This window comes from Thunnus thynnus, chromosome 2, assembly GCF_963924715.1.
Source record: "Thunnus thynnus chromosome 2, fThuThy2.1, whole genome shotgun sequence".
NCBI classification, from domain to species: domain Eukaryota; kingdom Metazoa; phylum Chordata; class Actinopteri; order Scombriformes; family Scombridae; genus Thunnus; species Thunnus thynnus.
In genome coordinates, this window is record NC_089518.1 from 12,796,933 (window position 1) to 12,821,786 (window position 24,854).

Genomic DNA, 24,854 nt, shown 5'->3' on the forward strand with positions numbered 1-24,854 from the left:
GATGGTCCAATATTGAGTGCTGACCTACTTGCTCACAACAAACAAACAAACTGGTTTTTCCAAGATTATTGCTTTGGTGTGGACGCGGTAGAGTCAGTTATATTAAGGGGCTGACATGTGATGTAGTAGCATCACAACCAATTCAGATTGTACTGGACATGTTACTAATTGTTCCTCAGTCTAGGCCAGAGGGGAGGAGATGCCTTCTCTGAAGAAATCATGAGACAAATTAAAGGGAAACTCCACCAATTTTACACATAGCAGTCAGTTTACGCAGCATGAGGAAGGTTACTCTTCCTAGAAAAACAGTGGTATAATGTATTTTGTGTCTGTGATGGAGGTCCTTTAAGTCTGGGAAAATAACCCTGATAATGTCATTTATTTCACTTTAGGTCTAATGAAAAGATGTTGGTTTCATGGGATTATGGGGATTGTAGGATCCGGCATTTTTGGAGCTCTACCCCTTCTAGGGGACTTTAAGTCAGGATGCCTCTGCTGCTTTGATATTTTTGACTCTTCCTCTTGTAATCTGTCTTTTATGAGTCCTCTGACATAATGAAAGTGTACAGTACTAATATTACACTGATCTAGTGTGCTTTAAAATTCATATACTTAAAGATTTAAACAAACGTTTTATGGAAAAACAAAGCCATAGCATAATATGAGTCATTATATTTGTCTTTAAATATCTCATATGAATCAGACAAAAACAAGGGAACAGAAGGTCTTTTTTTGTTTTAGCATTTAAAGCTCACAGTTTTGTATAAAAAGGGAATAAAGAGAAAAAACTGAAATGCTGCTGAGTGCTCAGTACTGCTGTCAACAGCATACTCATTTTAAAATATATATCCATACTAACTAGAGAGAAAAGAGCATTTATCCAACTTAGAAATAAGCATTTTCTATTTTCAATTACCTCGTTGCTGATGCTGCATTCACGGCATGTCGAATGAATGGAAACAACAGGAAAACCCTGTGTTGCTCTGATGGGAGCGGTCACACATTATTACAGGTGGTTACTTCATTGCTCGCCTTGTGGTCAAAACAGATAAATGGAAATTAAGCGTAAAGCTTTTTCATGTTACTTTTTGCCAATTGGGAGATGTTGTAGATGTCAGATTTACTATAACTCTGACTCATGATGAGACACGAGGTTGTCATGGACATGATTTTCACGTTTGAAATTACATTCTGTACGATATGACATGAATGCAACATTATGCATTTCCTGAAGTCTTTTTTTTTTCATATTTTTTTTGTGTAAAATGTCACTGTGCCACAAACTGCACTGTCATGTCATGTGTACATTGCTCCATGTAGATCCTCCAGTCTGTGCTCCCTCTGTTTTCTTCTCTCCTACATAACAGAAAAATAAAAAAACTGTTCAGTCACAGACTAAAGCCATATTAAAAACATAACTACAGCATTAGAACAGTTTTTCCATAGTGCATGATGACACACTCACCTTGTCTTTTTTGAACTCTTCATACTCTGGATTGTCAGTTGGTAATTCAAGTCGACATAGAGGACAGGAGTTAGTCTATGATTTAAAAAAAAAAACAAACACATGCCGTTAATTCAAAGGAAATTTTAAGCAGCTACTCAGACATTTCCACAACACACTTAATGGACATTCAACACCTGAATTACAAAATCATGTGCTTTACCTTGCCCAGCCAGGGCAGTATACATCCTGAGTGGAAGAGGTGTTTGCATGGCATTTCTCGAACAGTCTCTTGTTCCTCAAACTCCAGCAAACACACAGGACACTTCAGACCTTTATCTGTGAGAACAAAAAGCCGGGTAAAATCCCTCTAGTGGCATTTATCTAGGAAGTGTTTGGAAAGCTTGCATGCCTCACACTAATCTTCCCCAGGATATCCACTGCTGGCTAATGAGATTCCAATGAATCAGTAGCGAAGCAGAGGGAAAATCTATCATCAGGTACAAACTATTTCACATAAAGTGCTTTGCTTTTCAAAGGTTTTCGTGCACCCACAGTTTCTCAGCATGTGATCTCTGCCCCTGCATCATGCATTTCAACAAAGAAGCTCTTTGTTTTCTGATTCTCTGGTTGTAGATGCCAAAGTCTTAGGTTTGCAGTTAAATCTGAATGTGTAACATATTTAGTGCTGACAGAGCAAATTTCTGTCACCTGCTTGCTCTGGGGAAATAATGACCACAGAGAGGGTCTGAACAGCAGTTTTGGCAGCCGGAGGAGGAAGACGCTGGTCCCAGTCTGACAAGTCGAATGCACCTGAGTCAATGAAGTCCAAACCCTGCATCAAGGACCTATACACAATAAACAACAGCCAGTCAGAACACTATTTATCAATAAAGGATTGGAGAAAAGAAAGCACTAAAATGTCTCTGGAGTGTGGTCAGTCTCACCTGGCCAGTTCAAGTAGTGCATTCTGGCGGTACTGTTCCTCAGGGTTGGTGGGTTCACAGTCATGTTCATCAAAGTAGGATGCCATTTTGGTCCAGCCAACCTTTGTGTCCTCTTTGCATGAAGATACCTGGAGAAACATGCATGATATAATACCAGATCTCCTACTGAGGTATGTTTGTTCAAAAGAAATATTAAAGATGCAGCAATATCACAGTACTGTGATGTCAGCATCATCAAGTCAGGAAAGGATGGACCCCAATAAATTATCTTGTAATATTCACCAAATGGCAATGAATCCTATTAATAAATGGAGGTGGTTCTCTAAAATAATGTGGACACCTTTCACAGTTGTCCAAATGGTGTGATTTTGTTCTTAGAGACAAATGCACAACTTAACTGAGTATCTGCCCCTTTAAAGGACAGGTTCACAACTGTTAGTCTTACAACAACAGTCAGGAGCCCAAATAAACATTGACATAAGTTTTTCTTACTGTAATCATTCCTCCTGTTCATACTGACCATTAGCATATTCCTTCATAATGCACTTACAATGTAAGGGATGGAGGACAAAATCCACAGTCCTCCTTCTGTGCAAAAATGGAAAAAGTTTATCTGAAGCTAATATGAAGCTTCAGCGTCCAAATAAGTCAAATCAAGTAGATGTCTTTCAATGTTACAGTCTTTTTAGTGTCAAAGTCCCTCTTTTTGTTGCTATACTTCCAACACAGCTCAACAGGGAAACACAAAGAGGGAATTTGATGCTAAAAAAGACTGTAAATGTGGCAGATATCCACTTGATATGACTAACTCAGACTGCTAAAGCCTCATATAAGCTTCAGATACACTTTTAAATGCATTTTTGCACAAAATAGCTATGTAGACATACTTTGGATTTTGGCTCCTATCACTTACACTAAAAGCACATTTGAAGGGGACCTTTTAATAGTCAGTATGAACAGGAGGGATGATTACAGCGAGAAAAACCTCTTTCACTGCTTATATGGACACCTGACTGTTGTTTTAAGACTTGAAAAATTGTGAACCTATCCTTTAAGACTTTAATTCAACCACTGAAACCGACTCTATATACAAAATCCATACATTACTGTTTATTAATATAAATGTCTTTTCCACCTAAGTTGACGTAACAATAAAGTAAAAAGTGGTGAGCAGTAAGCACAGCCAGCCAGGGTTACAGTTAAAAAGTTACTAAAATAAAGAGGTGTTTCTTTAATTTTAAGTATTAGGACCGAAATGAAAAACTATTGAACAGCAGCTTCGTTATTATTACAAAACTGGGACACACAAAATGTTGAGTTTCTTTGCCTGAGTCTGGTGTTACCTGTAACGGGAACAGCTGACTGTAGCCAGTCTTTCTTAAACTCTTAAAAATGGACATAACATACCACATAAACGATGACAGACCAACATTATTCACGATATTCTTGAAGAGATTTGTCTAATAGTCTTACCTTAAATGCGAGCTAGCAACAATAAACACTTGTCATTCTTCCGGGTTTGACGATACTAATCACGTGGTGTTTTGTCCAATCACAGCGGGTAACCTCTTCCCATATGTTATCTACATGATTGTCTCCTATCTGCTGTTTCTGCTGCACTTCATCATCACAAATCTACTCTCATTTCAACTGTATAAAACCATCCTCCTGTTCTCTCTTCCTCCCTCTGTCTTTGCATTTACTTCTCTCAGCCGGTGATCTGAGAGTAACTTGAAAGTATTGTTTTTGCTGACCTCCAGTGGTTTTTCTTCTCACTTGGCTCACTGTTAAGTGTGATGACAGGTGCAACAAAGCACACTTCTTCTGACCACACACACACACAAGTGAAACAGGCTGGAAATGCTCAACCAGTAAGGCGGCAACACGCTGCTCTTCTTCCCTTTCTTTTATCTCACTAAAATAGACTTTTGTATCAACATTTTTGTTAAAAATTTCCTTTTATTCCCATAGGTACGGTGGCCTCGAGGTGCAACACACATTTCACAAAACACATTTCAGTATGTTTCTGTTTTCTGAAATGTTGTTGTTTTTCTAAATTTTTTTGTTTTATGAAGTGTCATGTTTTCAGATGTTTTGTTTTGTAAAATGTTTATGTAATGCAGTTGTGTTTTCTGAAATGTTATGTATGGTGGCTCCAGGCCACCATGCACAGGGGCTGGTACACATAAAAAGAAAACAGTCAGCCTCATCATCTGGATTCTATATAAAATCTTGGTATTTCTGTTCTATCTTTGTGAACAATTGTATTTCAAACCAGATAACGATGAGCTCAAATCTGAATCTATGAACACAACACCAGCTTTATTATCTGCATATTAAATGTTATTGTAATAGAGTGTGAGTTGCCAGGAATTTCTTTAAGTTTAGGTGTAAAATATGTGCACTGAGTGAATGCGTATGACAAATGAAGCCCTTAAAAAACATTTTGATACCAAAACAGAATTTATTTGCGTAATCAGACTAGAGGTGAGGAATCTCACTATTCATACCTATGACATTCAAAGTGAAAAGAAAAAAAAAGAACAGAAAAAACAATTCAAAGAAGGTATGGCTTTGGTTAAATAACACTCTACTAAAATGATTCGAAAAGACAACTGTTACATGATCTCTTAAATAGAAAGAGAGAAAAGAGTTAAGGCTCTAGAATTCCCTGAACAAGACAAAGGCCCGATATATCTGCTGCATTTCATGATTAACCATGTACAGACACAACCTGGTGGTCATACAGTAGATGCTACTCAGATGCTGAGGGAAATGAGTCATCTTAGTCCAACGACTTCTTCTAAAAGACCACCAGGCTTTGACTCCAACAGCCTACACTTTTCAGTGGACTCACAGACTAGTAACATGAAAACATAACTGTGGACTTTTCATCTGTTAACAGTATTTTGCTGAATTTGCCAGTGTTATTAGACATTGTACTGATACAATGGCACAGACAGCCTGTTATTGAACAAAGATGCCGACATACAAAGTTGTTAATCCACAGTTGCATAGCATTATTGGAGTATCACATGCTCATTTTATGGATTTTCTTGCATTATATACTTCTTCTTTCATAATAGTGAACATTCATCAGCTTCTCAATACAGTAATGACACTAAAAATACCAAAGTATCTTTGTTATGTCTTTCCACCAGCCCTCTCCCTCTCTGAATGAGTGGTTATCAAACACATGTACATGCTAAGCATGTCAGCGCTTTGCTTACAATGTAGCTGCATCGGATATTTACAAAAAAAAAAAGAAAAAAAAAAAACATCTGAGGATGTACTCAGAAGTAGTAATGATAGTGTAAGAGATGCCAGTTATCACAATATACTCCCAATTTCTGTATGAGGTTCCACTTCACTGTATGAAGCTACTGCGAGAAACTGTTTTCAGATTATTTTCTCTTTTCATCTGTGAAAAGACAAGGAATGATTTGGCAGTGAAACATTTAAAAACGTGAGGTTTGCTCATAAATATGTAGTTGCCCTTTACCTATAAGAGCAGCAGCTACTGGTTGGATACATATTGAATTTTTTCAATGAGCATCACTGAAATATTCACCAATGGGTGGTTAGACTTTGGCTAAAACATACTTGTGCTTGAGATTCTTTAAAGGTTTCTGTTCTGACATGCTGGTATCATCACATTAAATCATTATATATCTTAGGCTGATTGAGTGACTCCATAAAATGGTCTAAAGACAATACAATACACATTTCACACATACAAAAATAATAGTGAATGCTGACTAAGCCTATTTCCAGTCAATGCTACAATGATATTATGGGTTTATCCATCTGCTCTTTCCAGCTTTACAAAAATGTCTTAAAAGCCTTTTCCCCATATCAGTTGTAAAATGGTTTATACTGTAATGTTAAAAAATAACAGGTCACCTGCTCCCTGTTACAGTTTTCTGATTTTTCTGCTTCTTTTTTTATAGTTTCTAAAAGGACACTCAACCAGTGAGCAACAATGTCAAACACACAGAGCATTTCATGGATTTCTTCAGTGTTCAGAAAGATTTCACCAACTTCTATAAAGTAAAAGACAAAAACTAAAAAGATTAGAAAACACAATGATGCAAGAGTAACAAAAAAAGAACGACAGCTCTTTGCCTGTTTATAAATCCAACACATTTTAGGAGATTGGAGAAAAAAAAAAACCTTTAGAGTTCTGCATATCAGTGTTGATTTAGAAAACCCTTGTAGCTTCAGTTTTTCAGGCTCTGAAGATTTTCATTGTCCTTAAAATGTTGAACTGTTGTGAGTCTATCTGCATCAAACCTACAGACCCATTTAAAATCCCTAACAGCTTCAAAAACACAGTTATCGGTTTGAAAATAGTGACGTTTTTCCAAATGTCTGAAGGACAAGTTAAATGTATTTTAGCTTGGCAGAGACAACGCTGCTTCAACCACATGCACATACCTAATCCATACACACTTCCAATGTCATCATCAGAAAACAGACAACCTTTTTTGATACAAACACAATCCATTCCCACCCTATCTGTGCTAAAGATGCTTTAGACACGTATCTAAGCCCTGACCCAAAAACAGAACTGTGTAGTACACAGTTAGGTGCTCTGCTCCCTAACTGAACAGCTTGATGAAGCAGCCATGGCAGTAGGGTTTGTCGTTTTGTTCTTTAAAGGTGCCTTTGTTGAGTTGCTTGAGGCAGAAGGCGCAGACAAAGTGCTCCGGGTGGAACTTCTTTGACATGGCTGTGATGCAGCGGCCTGTGATGGGCTTCTGACAGCCGGAGCAAAGGGAGCCGCGTCGCTCGTGGTAGTGCACTTCACAGTAGGGCTGGCCGTCATGCTCAAAGAAACTTCCGTTCACAAATGGGGTGAAGCATTCCTGTAGACAGAGACAAGGGACAGCAGAGGAAGACATTATTCGGATGCTTTCATTCTTATAACAACTAGCAGCTTAGTGAGGAGGGGGGGGGGGCAATTAAGATACATAACAAAAAACACCATCATGACAGATATGCATGACACTGACCCTGCAAACAAAACACTCAGGATGCCAAAGGGAGTTCAGCGCTGAGATGTAGTTCTCCAGAATGGCTCTGGCACAGCCGCCACATTTCGGTGCAAACATGTCAAAGTAATCCTTCCTGCAATAAGCTTTTCCATCCTTTTCATGAAAACCTTTAAAAAGGAAAAACAGACAACAGATATCGATCAATCCAAAAGTGTCATTCAAAGATAATTATTAAATGTACATTTTCACAAAGAAGCTGCACTACCCTCTGGGCCGAAGAAAGATCCACACTGAGCACAGAAGAAGTGTTCAGGATGCCATGTCCTATCCAGCGCCGTCACAACTTTCTGTATAGACATGAGAACATTTATTGCTGTTTGACAGTAAAAGCTACAATACAACAGAGATGACAAAATGTGTAAACAGCGGGGACTCACATCCAGTATGGGCCCGTTGCAGTAGAAGCATCGTGGGGAGAACAGGTTATGGTAGTCTCTCTCACAGTAGGGCTGTCCTTCACGCTCAAAGAAGTTCCTGGAACCTATCTCCTCTTGACAGTGTGTGCACACAAAGTGCTCAGGATGCCATGTGCGGCCCATGGCTGTCACCACCTAGACAAATAAAGAAGTTATCATCGGCAAGGCATTGTTGACTTTCATGTTTCATTTTTATTTTCAGAAAAGCACAAGCATCTCACCTGACCAACAATTGGCTTTGAACAGGCACCGCAAACTCCTTTAGCTACCGTCTGCACACCCAGCTTGTTGAGGTCAGACTGCAGGCTACCAAGCATGTTGTCCAGCTTGTTGACCTGCGTTGGGGGACCACCAGGAACACCACCTTTCCCTTGAGCCATAATCTGAAATGGTTAAATTATGAAAACAAGAATATGTTGAAGATGTGCCTGATACATCCTCTTATACAGAAATAAATGCACTTCTCAGTAAGGTTGAGGTTACTAGGATTAAAAAGTAATCGCTGTATGCTTTTTAGATGTGTAAAATACAGAAAGGAAAAGAGATAGGGGGTTCATGCCTGCATCGAAGGGAAGATTGGGTCATACTCTGTTTGGCAGCCTACAGATATCAGGACTTTGGGTGCAACTGGTGGCACTGGCTCCACTGGTGGAGGCTGGATTGGGGTTTTAAGAACAGGAGGAGGGGGCTCTGGTTTGAGGGCAGGAGGTTCCTGAACTGGTACTGGTGCTGGTGCTGGTGGTGGCGGTGGTGGTGGTGGTGGTGGTGAAGGTTTTATAATCTGTTGTGGTGGAGTGGGGATATATTCCTGGACATGAGGAGGTTGTGGAGGGGGGGAGGGAGGTGGAGGAGGAGGAGGTGGTGGTGGTGGTATAGGAACAGGGAGCTGCTGCACTGGGAGCAGTCGCTTAGGTTCTTCTATGATAGGGGGGCGACGAGGGGCGGGGGGTGACAGAGGTGGGAGCACCTTCCTCGTAGGGACAGGCGACTCTGGGGGAATTATGACCTGAGGAAGAGAAGGGAAAAACAGAGAGAAGGGAACAGACAAAGAAAGGAAAATGTGGAGAAAACTGAAGATGAAAGAATCGGTGGGGAAAAATAATATTTGGGGAAACTGTCGAGCACACTGAAGCCAACCTTGTCGACCTCACTGCCGGCTCCTTCAGGACGGAACCGCTGGGGTTTAGATGTGAGGACGACACCCTCGGTTATCCAGTCATCAGACTGTTTGCGTCGCCGCTCTGAGCGGTTGATCCCGAGCTTGCCCTGAAGCTCCTCTATGAGGCGGTCCTGGGAAGAGTTCTTGTTGACAATGATGGGTCCCATTTTCCTGCGCAGATGACCATCTCGGAACATGGGATGCACGTTGGGAGTCTCCTTAGTGCGCCTAATCACTGATTTTATCTAGGGAGGATGGTGAGCATCTCATCATATATCCACACCAATCATGACCGTTGAAGCAGAAACAACAGCCGAGCTCTGGGGCAGCAGGTGAGTCACATGAATTATGATTTTCAAATCACTGACAGGCTGGGATTGAACAGTCAGTTGGCTTAGAGTCACACTCCATGCACCTTTTGCATGCTTATAGAAAACAAACTTCCCAAACAGCCTTCTCCGTCTCTCAGGCAACCGAACCAACTTCACACCACAGACTATGGTCACACTAAAGTCCTTCACGCCAAACTGGTGCAACACGCAATTGGAGGATTGTGGTTTACATGTGCCATGCTGAGTCCTGATAAATCAGTGAGTTATTTGGGTGTGAGTGCATAGCAAAGCAACAACTCATGATTAAGAAAGTTCTGCTCCCTTTTAAGCCAGCTTCTGTTCCACTAACCTCTGCCTGACAATGTATTATCTCACAGAGGGTTTCTCTCATCTTTCTGTTTGACATGCTGAAAAATAATACAGTGTTTCTGTCCATATTACATTAATCATGTCAGCCACCATGAGAGCCAACAGCAGGGCTGCAGCTAACGATTATTTCCATTATTAGTTATCTCTTTGTTAGAAATCAATTGATTGTTTGATTGTCAATGAAATGTGGAAAAAAAAAGATAAACGGCCCTCACAAGTTCTGAAAAATCAAGGTGATGACTTAAAATGTCTTGTGTTATCTAACCAACAGTCAGAAAACCCAAAGATATTCAACTTAAAATGATAAAATAGAAAAAGCAACAAATGTTCATCTTTGAGGAGCTGAAAAAAGTGAATTGTAATGTCTGCCTGATTAAACAACTGAAATCAATTATCAAAACGGTTACAGATTCAATTTCTTCCTTTGTAATTGTTTCACCTTAACTTGACAGCGCTAATTGAGACTTGATGTTGAACATATGACGAGCAGAGGCTAGTGGAGCAGACGCTAGCTTGTTAAGAACTCTTTTAAGCAAAAAACAAAGCTAAACGTGAGCAAAACAAGCCCATCCTGTGTTGAGCAGAAGTGGAGATGCATACATGTCCCGATGCAGAGAGTCTGTCCATACTGGGAGGCTGCAGGAAGGGCAGGTCCAGGCCAACGTCAGGGGTCCCAGGGCATGTAGACGGGGTCATGGACTCATCCATCCAGCTGGCCTCTGTCATCGGGGTCATGCTGCCATCTGTGTACAACCTCTCGGTGTACGGCGTCATGGTACCATCCAGTCCGTCATGGAAGGACATGGACAGCTCCTCGTCAGCCCAGTCCAAGTCTACGTTCCCGTCAGTGCCTCCATCCACTGACTCGTCTGTGATGGTGTTGGTTGTGCTGGCGAAAGTGTCAGGCTGCATGCTGTTTCTGTCCATGGGCAGGATGAGCTCCTCATGCACCTCCTGCACTCCTCTGCTTAGACACTGCGCTTCCATCTGCAGCTGGGGTTCCTCCACATGTGCTGCTGTGTGATTCTGAGCAAAACCCATCTCTAGCAGCTTGTCTAGTGCTTCATCCAAGGAGGGCTCTACCATGGGGGGTTGCTGCACAGCGAGGGGGCTGGCTCTCTGGGATGTGGGTGTGGGCTCCATCAGAAGTCTACTGTGGATTGTAGGGCTAGTGAAGGCCAGGGGAGAGGGGGAAATTGCAGATGGTGAGGATGTTTTGGAGGAAAAATTGGCAGGGGATGGAGATATAGAGACAGCAGCAGGGAGAGGTGAAGGAGTCTTTGGGACAGAGATAGAAGGGGTAAGGTCTTTGCAAGGAGGTGAAGGGGAGAAATTCAAATTGAGGTCATGAATAGGAACAGCCCCCTTGCTCATAGTCTCAGGTGCACAAGAGAGTTTACAAACGGTAGCTGAGGGAGACACCTGCTCTACAGATGGACTGGAGGACTTGGAGGACTTGTGGTCCAGGACAGTGTTAACTGAGGTAAGTGAGGGGGTGGTGGTATTGGAGGGACTTGGGCTGTTTCTTAGCAGATTGGAGTTAGAGGAAGCTGCCTGAGTGAGGAGTAGCAGAGAATTGGTTTGGGACGACAGCAGGGTGGCGGACACATCTATGGCAGACTCCAGGTCTAGGTCACTGGCTGCAGAGAGTGAGGATATAGGACTGTGGGGGGGGGGACGATTCGGATGGAGCACTGACGCGCCACTGTCTCCACCATCCTCGTCTATGTGCAGCTCTAGACCAGCAGGCAAAGAGAAGAGAGGAGAAGCACAGGCAGACGAGTGGGACAGACTAAGGAAAGGAGAAGCCACTGGGGTGACGGAGGAAGAGACTGGAGGTTGAGGAGAGCTGGAAGATGCTCCTGCTGGGTCCAGCAGAGAGCCCAAAGAAGTGGGCTAGAGGACAGAGAAATGAGAGAGTAAGCCAGACCAGAGGAAAGTGACAGAGAAATCATCAGGAATATCACAGAAGCTACAAAAAGACCTCCTAGTTTGTGTTGTGTCGATAAAGTGAAGCCTTTCCAGTGTTCATCACTGCTGCGTTCTACCTTGAAGTCAGACAAAGAGGCCATCAGCTCGTCCAGCTCTCTTGTGGCACAGGAAGCTGAAATTCGGGCTTGCTGTTGGGAGGGGCTGTCCAAATCGCTGTGGCGAGCGGAGGGGCTGGAAAACACAAATTATATAAAGTATATATTACATACAATGGGAAGCTACACATAAAAAAACCTCCATGGCACTACAAGAGGTCAGAAACTCCACAGGATACCTTTAAGACTCAATTCAAACCAACTTTTTCTTTTTCAGCCTGAAGAGAGTCGTGGAACTCTACCTCGTTCATGTAAATACGCGTTAAGTTAGAGATCAGCTGTAGTTGGGAGGCTGTGTGTACCTGGGTGAAGGCACCGAGCCCTCCAGCTCGTCCAGAAGACTCTCCACAGTGGGTCGGGACTCGTCCAACCTTGTTCCGTTCCTCTTTGGTTTCTCCTGAGTAGGAGGGCTTACCATGATGTCAGGGGCGCTACCGTTCTCGTAGTGGGTGATGCTGCAGGACGGTAAGGGTGGAGCTGTCTCCTCTGTGGAAACATTAACAGTACAGCTAGTTCTGCATACCACAAACAGAACTGATAAAGTCGAAGGCCTCGTGTCTACCTGTAGTGGGGAACGAAGGGGAGCTCTGTTGCACGGCGTTGAGTTCCAGCAGCAGCCTGTCGAGCTCTGATAGGTTGCTGCCCAGGGCAGAGGTCATGGCCGCTGTCGACGAGTCGGATGACTTCTGTTTGTTTGGGAAACTGAGGAGACAGAGGGAGACAACTGTAAATAACAACTACAAGTAAAAAAAATAGTGACAGACGACAGGCTGTGGCAGACTGTAGCTGGATACCTGTAGACGTGGTCCTCTTCAATGTGAGACAACGGAGAGCTGCTACTGTCCCTCGACCATGAGCTCTTCTGGGCTGAACCTAAAGACTGCAAAGGAAACATCATGTTTGTCATACTGAACTTATTTAACTGACAGTTGTGGCTTTAAAACAACTTTCATATACATCTACCATTTCTAATGTGTGCGGTGTTGTTTCTTTTACTCTTGCTTGGGGAAAGAACTTTATGTCTTCATGGAGAAACATAAGTTAACAATGCATGGTCACACTCCAGGGCCCTACCTGCTGAGAGGAGTGGTGGGAGTCCGGCTGATCTACCAGGGAGCCGTTCAGAGCCTCGGCTGAGGGTGGAGGAGGAACTGGAGGTGGAACCGACACATCCTGGTAGGAGTGTCCTCCGGTAGGGATGGAGTAGGGGGTCTCGTCAGGCAAGAACACTGGTCGCTTTGAGATGTGGGACGTAGTAGATTCCAGGTCCGCCAGCAACGCGTCTGAAAGATTTATTAGTTCAAGTTAAACTACAATTTATCAGTGGGGCACTCTAAAAATGTATCTTGGACCTACCAATAGAAAAATAAATAAATAAAATCCCTGCAGTTTGTTTTGGTGTTGATTATTACTTCCATCTACAAAACAATCTCCATCAAAGTCTGACACTAATTTCCACGTGTCCTTTGAACAAACACATTGCACACAAATGCTTGGACTATTTTTGCAAGATGTTTACAATATGACAAGTGAATGTGACAGCAAGTCTGCTTCAGTCTCTCATTCCAACCTGTCACCAAAAAAAACCATCACTAATGCCATCGTCATGGCACTGAAACCCTACTTCATACCTAAACCCATTAGGCCTTCATAAAATATCCCTCTGAAATCCCCGACATTCTTTCTCCAGTCTTCCACTATAAATACAACCCTGCTGTCAATGCGTTGCTATCTGTCTGTTATCTTTTACCATTAAGAAAACTATTTGTGTCTTTAGTCTTTTGAGTGTGAACATAACAAGACAGATTGATAGAAACAAAGAAGCAAGCAGACAGAAAGTGTTTCTGAACCCTGTCCAGGGTTGAGGGGGTCCAGTGTTACCCTGCTGAGTGGCCGGTGGAACGCAGGAACAAAATAGACTCTTACATCACACAATCCATCCATCCTCAGCCTGTCCAGAATAGGCCGCAATCACCGGCTGTTCCACTACAGAGACTTGGACCAGTTACAGTCTATGTTTCAAGGAATCGCTACACTTTTAAAACGCATAACATCCTGTCCTGCCTATAAGTTATTTCAAGAAACAAGATAATTATACACACAAAATAAATGTCATTCTTGGTGCTTTGAAAAAGAAAAGTAGAAGTTGAGAATCAGTGAAGTGATGATGGATTTCATCTGAATAAATCCTACATCTACAAATCTCCACTTTTTATTCAAACAAAGTTGCATCAATCCAACAATAAGTCAGCAGCAAATATAGAAACTTAACATTAATTCTTATGCTGATGTTTACAGTATGTACAGACATCAACAGTGACAAAATGGCAGACAGAGCCTCCATACTAGCCACAATCAACTGACCATCAAAAAAACAAAAACATACACACAGAATATGTGGTAAAAACAAGTCTCTCCTCAGGATAGTTGTAACAGAAAAGCCTTCACAGTGAAATCAAATGAAACAAAAAAAGCAGATTGTAGTAATCCAAAGTCCAAACATGTAACTTCTAAAATCCTTAGAAAGTCCAGTATCTGTACTCACATTATTTTTCCCCACCTGCTGTATCTGTAATGTCGTCCAGCCACAGTTATGTGTGTATGTGTGTGTGTGTGTGCGTGTGTGTGTGTGTGAAGCAGACAGCAGTACAGACAAAGATAGTATGAGGGACAAGGAGCGATAACATGCTGCCACTCTAATGGGGGAGTGGTCTGGCAGCTAAACGTGGGTGACAGTATCCCTTCAGTGCCTCAATATCAAATGAGAAATATTCTGGAAATCGTTCTCAGTAGTTTCAGTAGTTCTTTCACTCAAATGAATACAGGGAATCAAATCAACGTGTTAAATTGCATCTAAAATTGCTGATATATATCATTTCCTGCAACTTGCGACAAAGAGATGTGCTCACAAGAAAAGAGTTAGATAAACTGGAAAGTGTCACACATCTCCTCACCACAACCTCTGCGATACTCTATCGCTACTCTTCATCAAACTTGTCGATCTGAAGGGAGATCCTGTCCTGAGGCTTACATGTTTAAGTCATGAAGTTTGACATAAACCACATGGGAGCTCAAGCCTATTTAAAGCGGTAAGCTCAGTCAGTAGTCCATGTCTGTGCAAATGTGCTGAAATATCACGACCAGCTCAAAATAAGCTGCACCTGGTGCTGACATGCTAAACAAGGTCTTACTGAAGTTGACTTTGTCACTCATAAAACAAAAGCCTCCACACAGAAAAATACCACAGCTGGTTTTGGGACAAAGGTAAGCCATATAAAATACAGTGTGGGATTTAGATTTACATTCACGCTACTCTTACACGCAGATGTTAAAAAGCTTTCAAATTTAAAAAAATAAATCTATCAAGACGTACTAATTATGGTAATGTATTCCTAGAAAGGTTCTCATGGGCTTGACGGAGAGGACAGCCGTACTGCCTGAGGCCTTCCAAAACACTTGTAGAAGGAGCCAAGTTTTTCAGACTCCTTCTATAGTAGGGTCTCTGCACTCATTATACCCCCTCCCACCTGCTGATACTACACATCTGTGACATGGCACAGGCCCATGAACTCCAGAAAAGGATCTCCACAGGGGACATCCATCACGGCTAGACTGATTGTTTAAATGAAATTATAATGACTAATGCTTTACGCCTGTATTCATTTACTTGCTGGGAAATAGACAACTGTGTCTTAAAGCGCTTGTGTGTGTATTTTTTATGTGACTGTAGCGTGCAACAAATCATTGGGATAGCTTTTTGTTTATAGGAAAATGAGACTATCCTGATGAAAGGTCGATGTGTTGTTTTCAGCTATTCATTCTCAGTGTCCCTGGGTCAGATCCAGGCCGGGAGCCATTAAACTGTACATTTTCAAATCCTGCACATAAGAGTCTTTGAAGAGGACATGAAGCACAGCACTCATTCTGCTACTGCTGTATCTGGATGAATGAAAAGCCCAAATTGTCCACAAGACCTGTTACAAAAGCAAAGTGTGCTACTTGAGAGAAATGTTGGCATTATGGTATATGATCTTAGCTATATCTTAACCGTTCAATGACTAGAAAGTAACAATTAGACCTGCTTTCAGCTATTACTTATATTTTGCATCAGTAAATCCAATATTACATCCTTTTGCGGCTTGTGACGACGCAGCATGTGCATACATCTCTTTGATATCATTTACTGCAGGTCATAAAGGGCTAAAAATTGAAGATGCTACTGCAATTTTCCCTGATGAGGGCAGCATTGAGTCTGGCATGAGAACGGACAACTGAGCCTTCATCTGTCTCAGACAAATTTGGTCCACGAAAAGTTAGAAGCATTAAGAATGCAAACATGCACTGTAAGCCAAGTTACAGGCTAATCTTTCCATTCCAGACAGGGGGCATGAGCCACAATGGACAAAGTCCAATTCTGCTCTAACAGCATCCTGACTCAATGGTCCATTGTGCAGCCTCTGGAGGAATAAAGCTGTCATCAAGAAGGATATGACTGGGACTGATCATTCAAGATGAATTCATCAGTCAGACAATGGTGGGTAACCATCTGTGGTCACACTGTGGTTACTAATCTCCATTATGTTCAACAAACAGCTCTGAAGTTAGGTGGATACTGTAGACATTCTTGTGGCAGTGGGTGCATGTACAGTCTTGCCTGTGTGTACACACACACTCCCCCACCCACCCAACCGAGGCTCTGCCACAGTCCTGCAGTCTTTATCAGATTGGAGCGAAGGTGCATGAGGAATTCCACACATTCCTCTGTTCGTTTCGGAATAAAGAAAGTGATCAGGCGGGGACACGGAGAAGGTGGCTTTGGGAAAGGCAACGTATAACTGCCCTAATCCAGTTAAATACCATTTAACATCCAACCTGTCTTAACTGGCAAAGTAGCAAAGAGAGTCAAACTGATGCTTTGTAATAAAATCTACTCAAGCAGAACACACATTCCACCAATAGCACAGAGATTCTAGGTAGAGAGCCGGTGAGGAATGTGCTCGAATACAAAACACCATCTGTCAGTCCAGAAAATGAAAATAATGTGTTGACAATTACAGGACCTATCCCGCTAACTACAGCATGCTTTGAATTCCAGGATAAGGGAGATGTCAATGTTTTTACTGCCCGTTTCCCACAGAGTGTAGAGTGGAGTACAGTGCAGGCAGGCAGGGAAGAAACCAGAGCTGCCTAATCTTTTCTATTAACATGTGGGCAACGTTGATGGGACACCGCGGTCCACAGCTCACCTGTTTATAGCGAGGGAGCAAAAGAGCAGAAATGGCCACAGCCCCAAACCGAAACCCTACCCCATCAGGCCAACTCGACACGATATTTATATCAAACAAGACAGGCAGGGGCCAGGGATAGGGGGTGGAGGGTGAGATGCCAGTGAGACAGACGGGGAAGGCTGGGTAATAACTAGCACCAGAGAATGTGAGTGAATTAAAAGAAAAAAAAAAATAGACAAACAGATGAAGTGATGGGACAGAGAGAGAAATGTTCAAATAAATGTCAAGCTTTACATCTATTCATGGCAGGCCATCTGTTTGTGTAGTTAAACACACAGACCCACGCAGACAAAGGATGAATGAGCGTAATAGCATACTATCAGAAAGACAGAAGCATCTTTGGGTGATTACTTCAAAATAAACATACCTAAAAATACCCTGCCAAGAAGCCCCATATCTGAAAGATGACACCCCCCTTGAGAGAACGCTGGACCAAAATAAAAGCACTTCCCCACAGACCAGTAAATCAGATGACAGGGGAAAGTCTAAAGACTGATGTAACACCCAGTCACTGAGGACACATTCATAGCCATGCATGTGTGAAGCCTGTATGTCAGTGAGTAGCCTTTTGTGCCATAAGAGAGTGTAATTGGGTAAAGGAGAGGATCCTCAAAGAAAGACCGTTTTGTCTGTCTTGTGCTAAAACACTGACTGAAACGCCCAGTCATCCTCCAAACTTGTAACCATCCTATAGAGTAGCAGGACACTAAACAGACATCAGCAAAATCCTGCTGGATTTAGTCCGTGGCCGAGGTTTGTCTACACCACCCACTCTGGTCTGTACAAATAGGGCTGGGTATCATTTTAAATCTGTAGCCATGCTAGTGGCCCTATGGATGGCAATGCCGGTCTGACGATCGGTTGCTCGACCACTTTTAGTCCAGACTGAAATATCTCTATTGGGATTGCCATGAATTTTTTCACAGACATTCACGCTGCCCGGAACATGAATCTTAATGACTCAGGTTTGACTTATGACTTTTCATCTAGCAGCACCAGCAGGTCAAAGTTTACACAGATCCAGTCTCAACATCTACTTGATGGATTTGCATAAAATATTGTACGGACATTCATGGTTTACAGATGATGCATCTTAATAACTCTGGTGATCCCCTGATCACATTTCTGTCACTGTGAGCATTTCAGCCTGCCAGTGTTAGCATTTAGCTCAAAGGACCACTGTGCCAAAGTCCAGCCTCACAGAGCTGCCAGCATGGCTGTAGATGTTTTTTTATTTTGATACTTGTGCTGATTTGAATCAACCATCACCAAAATATCTTACTTAAAGATTATTAACATGTTTAAAAACAAACAAAAACCTTTTGAATTTAACAAAAGAAGCCAAACTTCTCAAATGTTAATGTAGGGCTGAAACAATGAGTCGATTAATAGTTTAGTTGATCGACAGAAAACAGAATATCTTTGGCTTTTGGACTGTTGTTCGGACAAACAAGTTATCTGAAGACATCGACTTGGGTTCTGGGAAATTCTAATGAGCATTTTTGACTATAATTTCTGTCACATTATAGACTGAACAAGTGGCTACCAACCATTCTAGCTTGTGACGCGTTGTGACCAATTGTCACTGGTCAAAAATGTCTATGCATTATGACCAAAGAGGTTTGTTTTTAATCTGAATATTTATGAAGAACCCTGAAAAGAAGAGGTAATTAATGCAGATCAAAGGAACATCTTAATAAATAAATTTTGTGTAGCAGAAACATTTTTTTTCTTTTGCATCTCATGATCCCTCAGATTTATCTTGTGATCACTCGGAAGGGTCCTGACCCAGGTTGGGAACCACTCGACTAAATGATTCATTGCAAAGTAATTAACAGATTAAATCAGTGTTAGTTGCAGCTCTAGCTAAATGTTGTCTAAACACAAACACCCACAGGAGAACTTTGCAGAAATAAAAAACGCCTAAAAACTAGATAAAAAAAAGAGAGAAGTAAAAGAAGAAGTAAAAAGCCAGCATTCAGTTCCACCTTTTGGTACGTGACAGTTTGATGCTACTGACACATTTTTGTCAGCACCAAAGTGAGGTTCAATACTCAGCTCTAGCATCAAAGCATGAGGAGGATAAAAATGCTTTTCTGGCACAATACTTAAACAGAATGATGGCTGGATTTTAGTATTCAGAAAACAAAAGTAGGGTGTCCTGCCCTGCATATGTGGACATGAAGCTGGAGTCCTTTGAACATGCCCTGGGGTGTCCCAGCTTGAGTAATGTTGGAAGAATCCAGCAGGATTCCTACTACATTACCCAGAGCTGTCAGGAAAATAATCAGCAATGTTCTCTGAGCCAAGTTACAAGGCCCTGGAACAAGGAAGGCGTGGAAACAGCATGAAAAAGAGGAAGAGGGTGAAGGGCGCTGCGAGTGAAGCAACAACGTGATACAACAACATTTATAGGTGAAAACGCTGTTCCAGCAACATGATCAGAGTGAAAGCCCAGAGCTTCCTCATCTACCAGTGTTTGCTGGCCTCCAACACTGACTCTGGTCATTGTTTTTCTCTTCTGTTTCCTCAGGATGTGGGGCAGGGTCTGTTGCCTAAGCGATGAGGTCAGCCATGCAGCTCTCACTCTTCCCCAGAACCAGAACAGGATGGGTGTGTGGAGCTCGGGAACAAGACTGATTTACAGCCAGGAGCTTCCCTCTTGCCTAGCAGGCAAGCCCGCTGGTTAGCAATGGTATGCACTAACCCTGCAGTCCTCATGGGGTGATGATAGCTAGTCTGGTAACACTAACTCTATGTTGCCGACACACTGGGACACAGAAACCACTAAAGACCTTCAAAGATCTTTTGGTATGCTGTACAAACGCTGTAAACATTTAGGACCATGCTGCTTCCACTTCAGCCAACTCTTACTCCTGCCTGGAGAACAAGACCTTTCTCTGCAAGGTGATCAGCTGATACATTTATACAGCAGCTATAAGAGGACTGCTGTGGGTTACAAAGGGCATGTTTAGCAGGTGCTGCTGTTTCAGCCCCCATACTAGAGACATATGGGCCTCAGCATGTCTGCAAAGTAGAGCCGAGTTGACTGGCTCACACTGTTTTAAGGCTCTGTATGTATGCAGTAAATAGCATATGCTCTCTGTGTTGCTTGTTGCATGAACAAACAATACACATCGATTACTGCACACTATAAGTTTAATCTTTTACACCTCTTTAATGCTTCACTTGCCCGGTGAACGTAATTAAGATTTAAGCAAGTCAGTCTACAGTAGTATGTGTGATTCTATCCACATTTCTATTTCTGCATTTTAGCATTACGAAGCTAGTAACTCTGATTATATTGCAACTGCACCACTACCAGCAAAATATTAAGATTTGACAACAATCATTTGATTCAAGATTTTCATTCAACACAGCCTGTGTGTAAAACAAGTGAAGCATATTGATTTACTGAATGATGTAGTGCTGTCACTGTCTGTCACTACATAGCACTATTTTTGTTGTGTTAGGTATGTGGCTGAAATTAGTATTGATTAGTACTGACTATCAGTCAACTGCCTGACTGATTAGTCGATCAACTGAAAATGAATCCTCAACCATTTTAAAAACTGACATGTTGGTTTCCTCTTTCTGATATAGAAACTGAATGTCACTGGGTGTTGAATAGAAAGATGTCTGGGAACTTGGAATGGGTATTTTCACTGTTTTCGCACTTTGTACAGACTAAATAAACATATTAATAGATATAGGTATTGAAAATCCACTAAATCAAGACAACAGAGAGACTTACTGAATGGAACCATAAACATCTTGGATCATCTTCGTTATAGCCCTGAATATATGTGCATGCTGATACTGATCAACAGTATCTCATGTGTCAATTAAAAAAAACAACCTACGTCGATTTATTTCTAATCTGTAAACAGTTTAATAGGAATTTACAACCATGAAGAGAGTCCATCTTGCTCAAGTGTCATTCTTACTTCAGCCATGACCCTCCAGCATAATGCATCTCTTCATTCATCTAGTTTAATCCAGTTCCCTCCGTGTTAACCTGCAGACAGGGAGCAGGGCCTCCACAGCCCGGAGAGGTCAGTCTGCCTGAATCTCACACAACCCCGAGGAATTCACACAGAGAAGAGTGGTGGCTTCAAACCCCACAGACATGAAGCACAGGAGCAGAACGTGTCACATGTGGTTTAAGAGCCACATCTGGATGAGGATTCAGGCCCCCAGGGCCACATCAGTAACGACAGTGAGGCCGGGCCTGGCTGCCACCTGGTCTGGACCGTGAAAGACTGATTGGAGAAAACCTCTGGAAAACTCTGACTCAGATTTACAGACTGGAAGAGTGCTCACACTCTCCTGAGGGAATTCCCTTCCTCGAGCGGTAAGCAACGTGAGCAGATCAATACACTCAGAATGGAGGAAGACAGAAAGAGGACGGCAACAGTTCTACGAAGTCTGATCAGGTTTCCAAACAGCTCAATGTAGACCTGTCAGTCACCAGCAAGCCTCAAGACCAGGACATGTGGGGGCTGGTTAACAAGGGGGTTTACTGGAAGCACTGTAAACCACAGTCATAAAGTGTTTACAAATATTCAACATGGTTTCTTTTTGCATATTCAGGGGTGACGTAGGAGGGGTTTGCCACATGGTGAGTACCAGAAAGTAACAGTAGAGCAGTTGGAAGCCATTTAACTTCACGGTTCTGTGATTGTCAGGCAACCCGACCTCAAATACATTTTTAACTCTCTAAGTGACTGCAATTACCAGGGGACCCATGTTTGAGGAAGACAAACTGAAACCGACAACCCTCCCTCTGGTGGCTGCATGCACGGAGCTGAGAGTAGTGGTAGGAGGTGAGTCATGACCCAGAGAGTATTTGGCCTTGGACCTCGACACAGAGTGATGTTCGACATTCCTCAGCAGCCTCGCCCCCTCCTTCAGCCTGCTGTTCACGCTGCTTCAGTGAGACTGCAGGCTCCCTCTTAACCAACAATCAGCCCTTTCACTGGCCCATGGCAGCTAGAGCATCTATGTGCCCTGAAGGTATTCTCACAGCAGGCCAAACTCAAAATGTGGCCCATCGTCTCTCCACTTAAACAATTCAGAAATCCTTTTCACTGCCTTTCCACTTTGAGAGATCTGTACAATGGGTGCACTCCTACAGATAGGCTACCTGACGAGATGCAAAAGAAGTGACTTATTCGGAATTAGAAAGGCAAATATAGCAAAGCAACCAGCTGGTGAAATCAGAATTAGAAGTTCAGAGGTTCAGTGTCAAAGGTCAAGGGCCAATGGGCTGAAGAGGTGAGTGAGCCCAAAAAATAGACAGAGCTCAACTACTGCGTGGAGCTACGTCCTCACACACAGTCAGTGAGCAGTATCTTATTGATCATCATTGAGTGTTGAAAGGATTAGGTGAATAATTGATGCGTCAATAAGTCACCAGAAAAATAATTGTCACAATTTTGATTGTAGATTAATTGACTTTTATCAAGAAAAACTTTTACTGGTTCCAGCTTTTCAAATGTGAGGATCAGCTAGTTTTCTCTTTTTATATGTCTGTGAATTGAATCTCTTTGGGTGTTGGACTATTGGTTGTTCAAAACAAGGAATCTGAAAACATCACCATGGGCTCTCATATCTTGTGAAGGGCTCCTGTTACAACTTTCTCACATTTTATAAACTACCAATTAACTGACTGATAAGAAAACAAGATAGTAATAATGAAAATAGGTGTTAGCTGCAGCCCTGGCTTATAAAATGATAATCCAAACACTTTAATGTCAGTCAGTGCCACAAAATGAGTATATGCTACTAGGGCTGCAACTAAGGATTACTTTCATTATTGTTTAATTTGATGATTATTTTCTCGATTTGTTGTTCGGTCTATAAAATGTCAGAAAGTGGTGAAAAGTGTTGATCACTGTTTCCCAAAACCCAAGATGCAGCCTAAAATGTCTTGTTTTGTTCCAACCAACAGTCCACAACCCAAACATATTCAGTTTACTATCATAGAGGACGAAAGAAACCAGAAAATATTCACATTTAAGAAGCTGGAAACAATGAATGAATTATCAAAATATTTGGTGATTCATTTTATTTAGACCAATTAATCAACTAATGCAACATTAACACTAAACTAAATATTTAAACCAGCTGCAAACAAAGAGTCAATAAAACTTGCATGTGACTTATAAATGTGTTTATTCTAATAGCCAATTTAGTAGATAACCAAACATCATTAGAAATCCTGCTCTAATCTAAAAACCTGACTAAGAAAATAATGAATAATAAAGCAGATTTTGAAATTAGCTATTGGCAAATGTTTGTTTATGCCTTATTACCATATGATTTGAAGGCACTTAGTGTTTGTCTACAGCTATTAATCAATAAACCACATTATACAGCATGAAGGGTTTTCAATCCCCAGCAGCTCCACTGATTCAAGTTCTGGCATTCAAACCTTTAAATTACCTGAACCACTGTGCAACCTGCCATGTAGCAGAAGTGAGCAGAATCACAGCACAAGGTCAGGAGTCCAGTTTCACCTCCCAGCCACCACTAAGTACACACTGTGGTCAGCAGCTCTGGCACAGTAAGATAAGATGTCTTGGGGGTGCTTTTTATTTGGATTTATGACTCCCACATGTTTAATCACATACAGTATTCCAGTGTTCTTATTCCCTTTCCTATAATCTCCTATCATCCTAATCATATCTGTGTCTCCTATATCAAGGCTTTCCATTTGAAAAAGGACAACAAACTTGGTGGCTGTGCTCCATCAGACTGAAGATACATTATAAAGGCAGCCAGGCCAGGGCTGAGCTCACATTGTGCTGTAAGTTACTGAGCAGTCTAAATGGGGAGGCCTGTTGACTCAACCACTTCAAAGCTGGAATGAGTCGCCTGGGGGCAAAAAGTTGAGGAGGTAATGTTAAAGTCCGATGTCAAAATGTCAGACAAATATCTCCTCCCTCTGGCGCTCATATTTAATCAAACGTAGTGATTTAAACGAGCAGGATGGCGTATTAACCTCACAAACACTGACGTACTGCAGTGAGGGAGAGTTTAAAAGGAGGTGGAGGTGAAGGCTAGCCGCTAAGTTACTACGATGCTTCAGAAAAACAAAGTGGCTGAAACGTGTCAAACATTCACTCAGCCGCACTGAGCTGTAACATTTCTGGCAGATATTAGCTAGCTTTTCCACAGCAAGGTGACTGGACTGAACCAGTCTTTTCTACGTAAAGTCCCGTCGTAACTTTGAGCTCCTCCACCCTGCTATTCGCTCCTCACTGGAAATCACACACAGCTCTTTAAAAGCCACCTCACAACTTACCCAAATCGTCCATACTGGATGCCTGGTTTTGGCCTGTGTCAGCGTATGTTTGGTGAGCCTCTTGCCTGCTGAAGGAGTCTGACTTTTCCTCTCCAAACTTTAACACTGCTGCTGCTTCCCTGGAAGTTGGTCAGGGGGAGCTGTCGTGAACGCGCCACAATGTGTGCATGTGTACTTTAGCGGAGCGCGCACCCGCACTGACGCGCAGTGTTGGGCGACATCTAGCGGCCACATATTTACATTACACATTAAAAACAAACATTACTGAGGTACAGTTGAAGTAATAATGAGTTTAATAGCTTTAATCCTTCCATTTTTGGAAGAGTGTTATTGGCAAAAGCTAAAGATGTATCAAGATTTGTTTATCTTACTCTGATATATTCTGTAAGGAAATTAGTAATTTATTTATCAAATTTGTGTGGAAAAAGATATTTTGTAGGGTCCCT

The 24,854-nt window shown here is 42.1% G+C and overlaps 2 protein-coding genes across 5 annotated transcripts; both read right to left on the reverse strand.

The window, feature by feature from the left end:
- Positions 1-657: 657 nt before the first annotated feature.
- rnf181 (ring finger protein 181) lies at positions 658-4,011 on the reverse strand. Of its 2 annotated transcripts, none has more exons than XM_067603618.1 (6): positions 3,865-4,011; positions 2,392-2,519; positions 2,156-2,292; positions 1,668-1,783; positions 1,466-1,540; positions 658-1,356 (listed from the first exon to the last, which is right to left on the reverse strand). In XM_067603618.1, exons 2-6 carry the CDS (start codon positions 2,475-2,477, stop codon positions 1,297-1,299), a joined length of 474 nt encoding a protein of 157 aa, XP_067459719.1. In that variant the 5' UTR covers positions 2,478-2,519; positions 3,865-4,011; the 3' UTR covers positions 658-1,296. The 2 variants fall into 2 exon arrangements, with proteins under 2 accessions (XP_067459719.1, XP_067459710.1); XM_067603609.1 differs by lacking the exon at positions 3,865-4,011 and adding an exon at positions 3,735-3,862.
- Positions 4,012-4,835: 824 nt separating this feature from the next.
- Positions 4,836-24,566, reverse strand: LOC137192728 (paxillin-like). 3 transcript variants are annotated; one of them, XM_067603632.1, is made up of 14 exons: positions 24,409-24,566; positions 12,886-13,094; positions 12,606-12,691; positions 12,374-12,513; positions 12,114-12,297; positions 11,773-11,887; positions 10,325-11,620; positions 9,002-9,268; positions 8,424-8,870; positions 8,086-8,247; positions 7,826-7,999; positions 7,654-7,735; positions 7,407-7,555; positions 4,836-7,259 (listed from the first exon to the last, which is right to left on the reverse strand). In XM_067603632.1, the coding sequence occupies exons 1-14, from the start codon at positions 24,419-24,421 to the stop codon at positions 6,993-6,995; spliced, it is 3,591 nt and encodes a 1,196-aa protein (XP_067459733.1). In that variant the 5' UTR covers positions 24,422-24,566; the 3' UTR covers positions 4,836-6,992. The 3 variants fall into 3 exon arrangements, with proteins under 3 accessions (XP_067459733.1, XP_067459741.1, XP_067459751.1); XM_067603640.1 differs by lacking the exon at positions 8,424-8,870; XM_067603650.1 differs by lacking the exons at positions 8,424-8,870; positions 9,002-9,268; positions 10,325-11,620.
- Between the last annotated feature and the right edge of the window lie 288 nt (positions 24,567-24,854).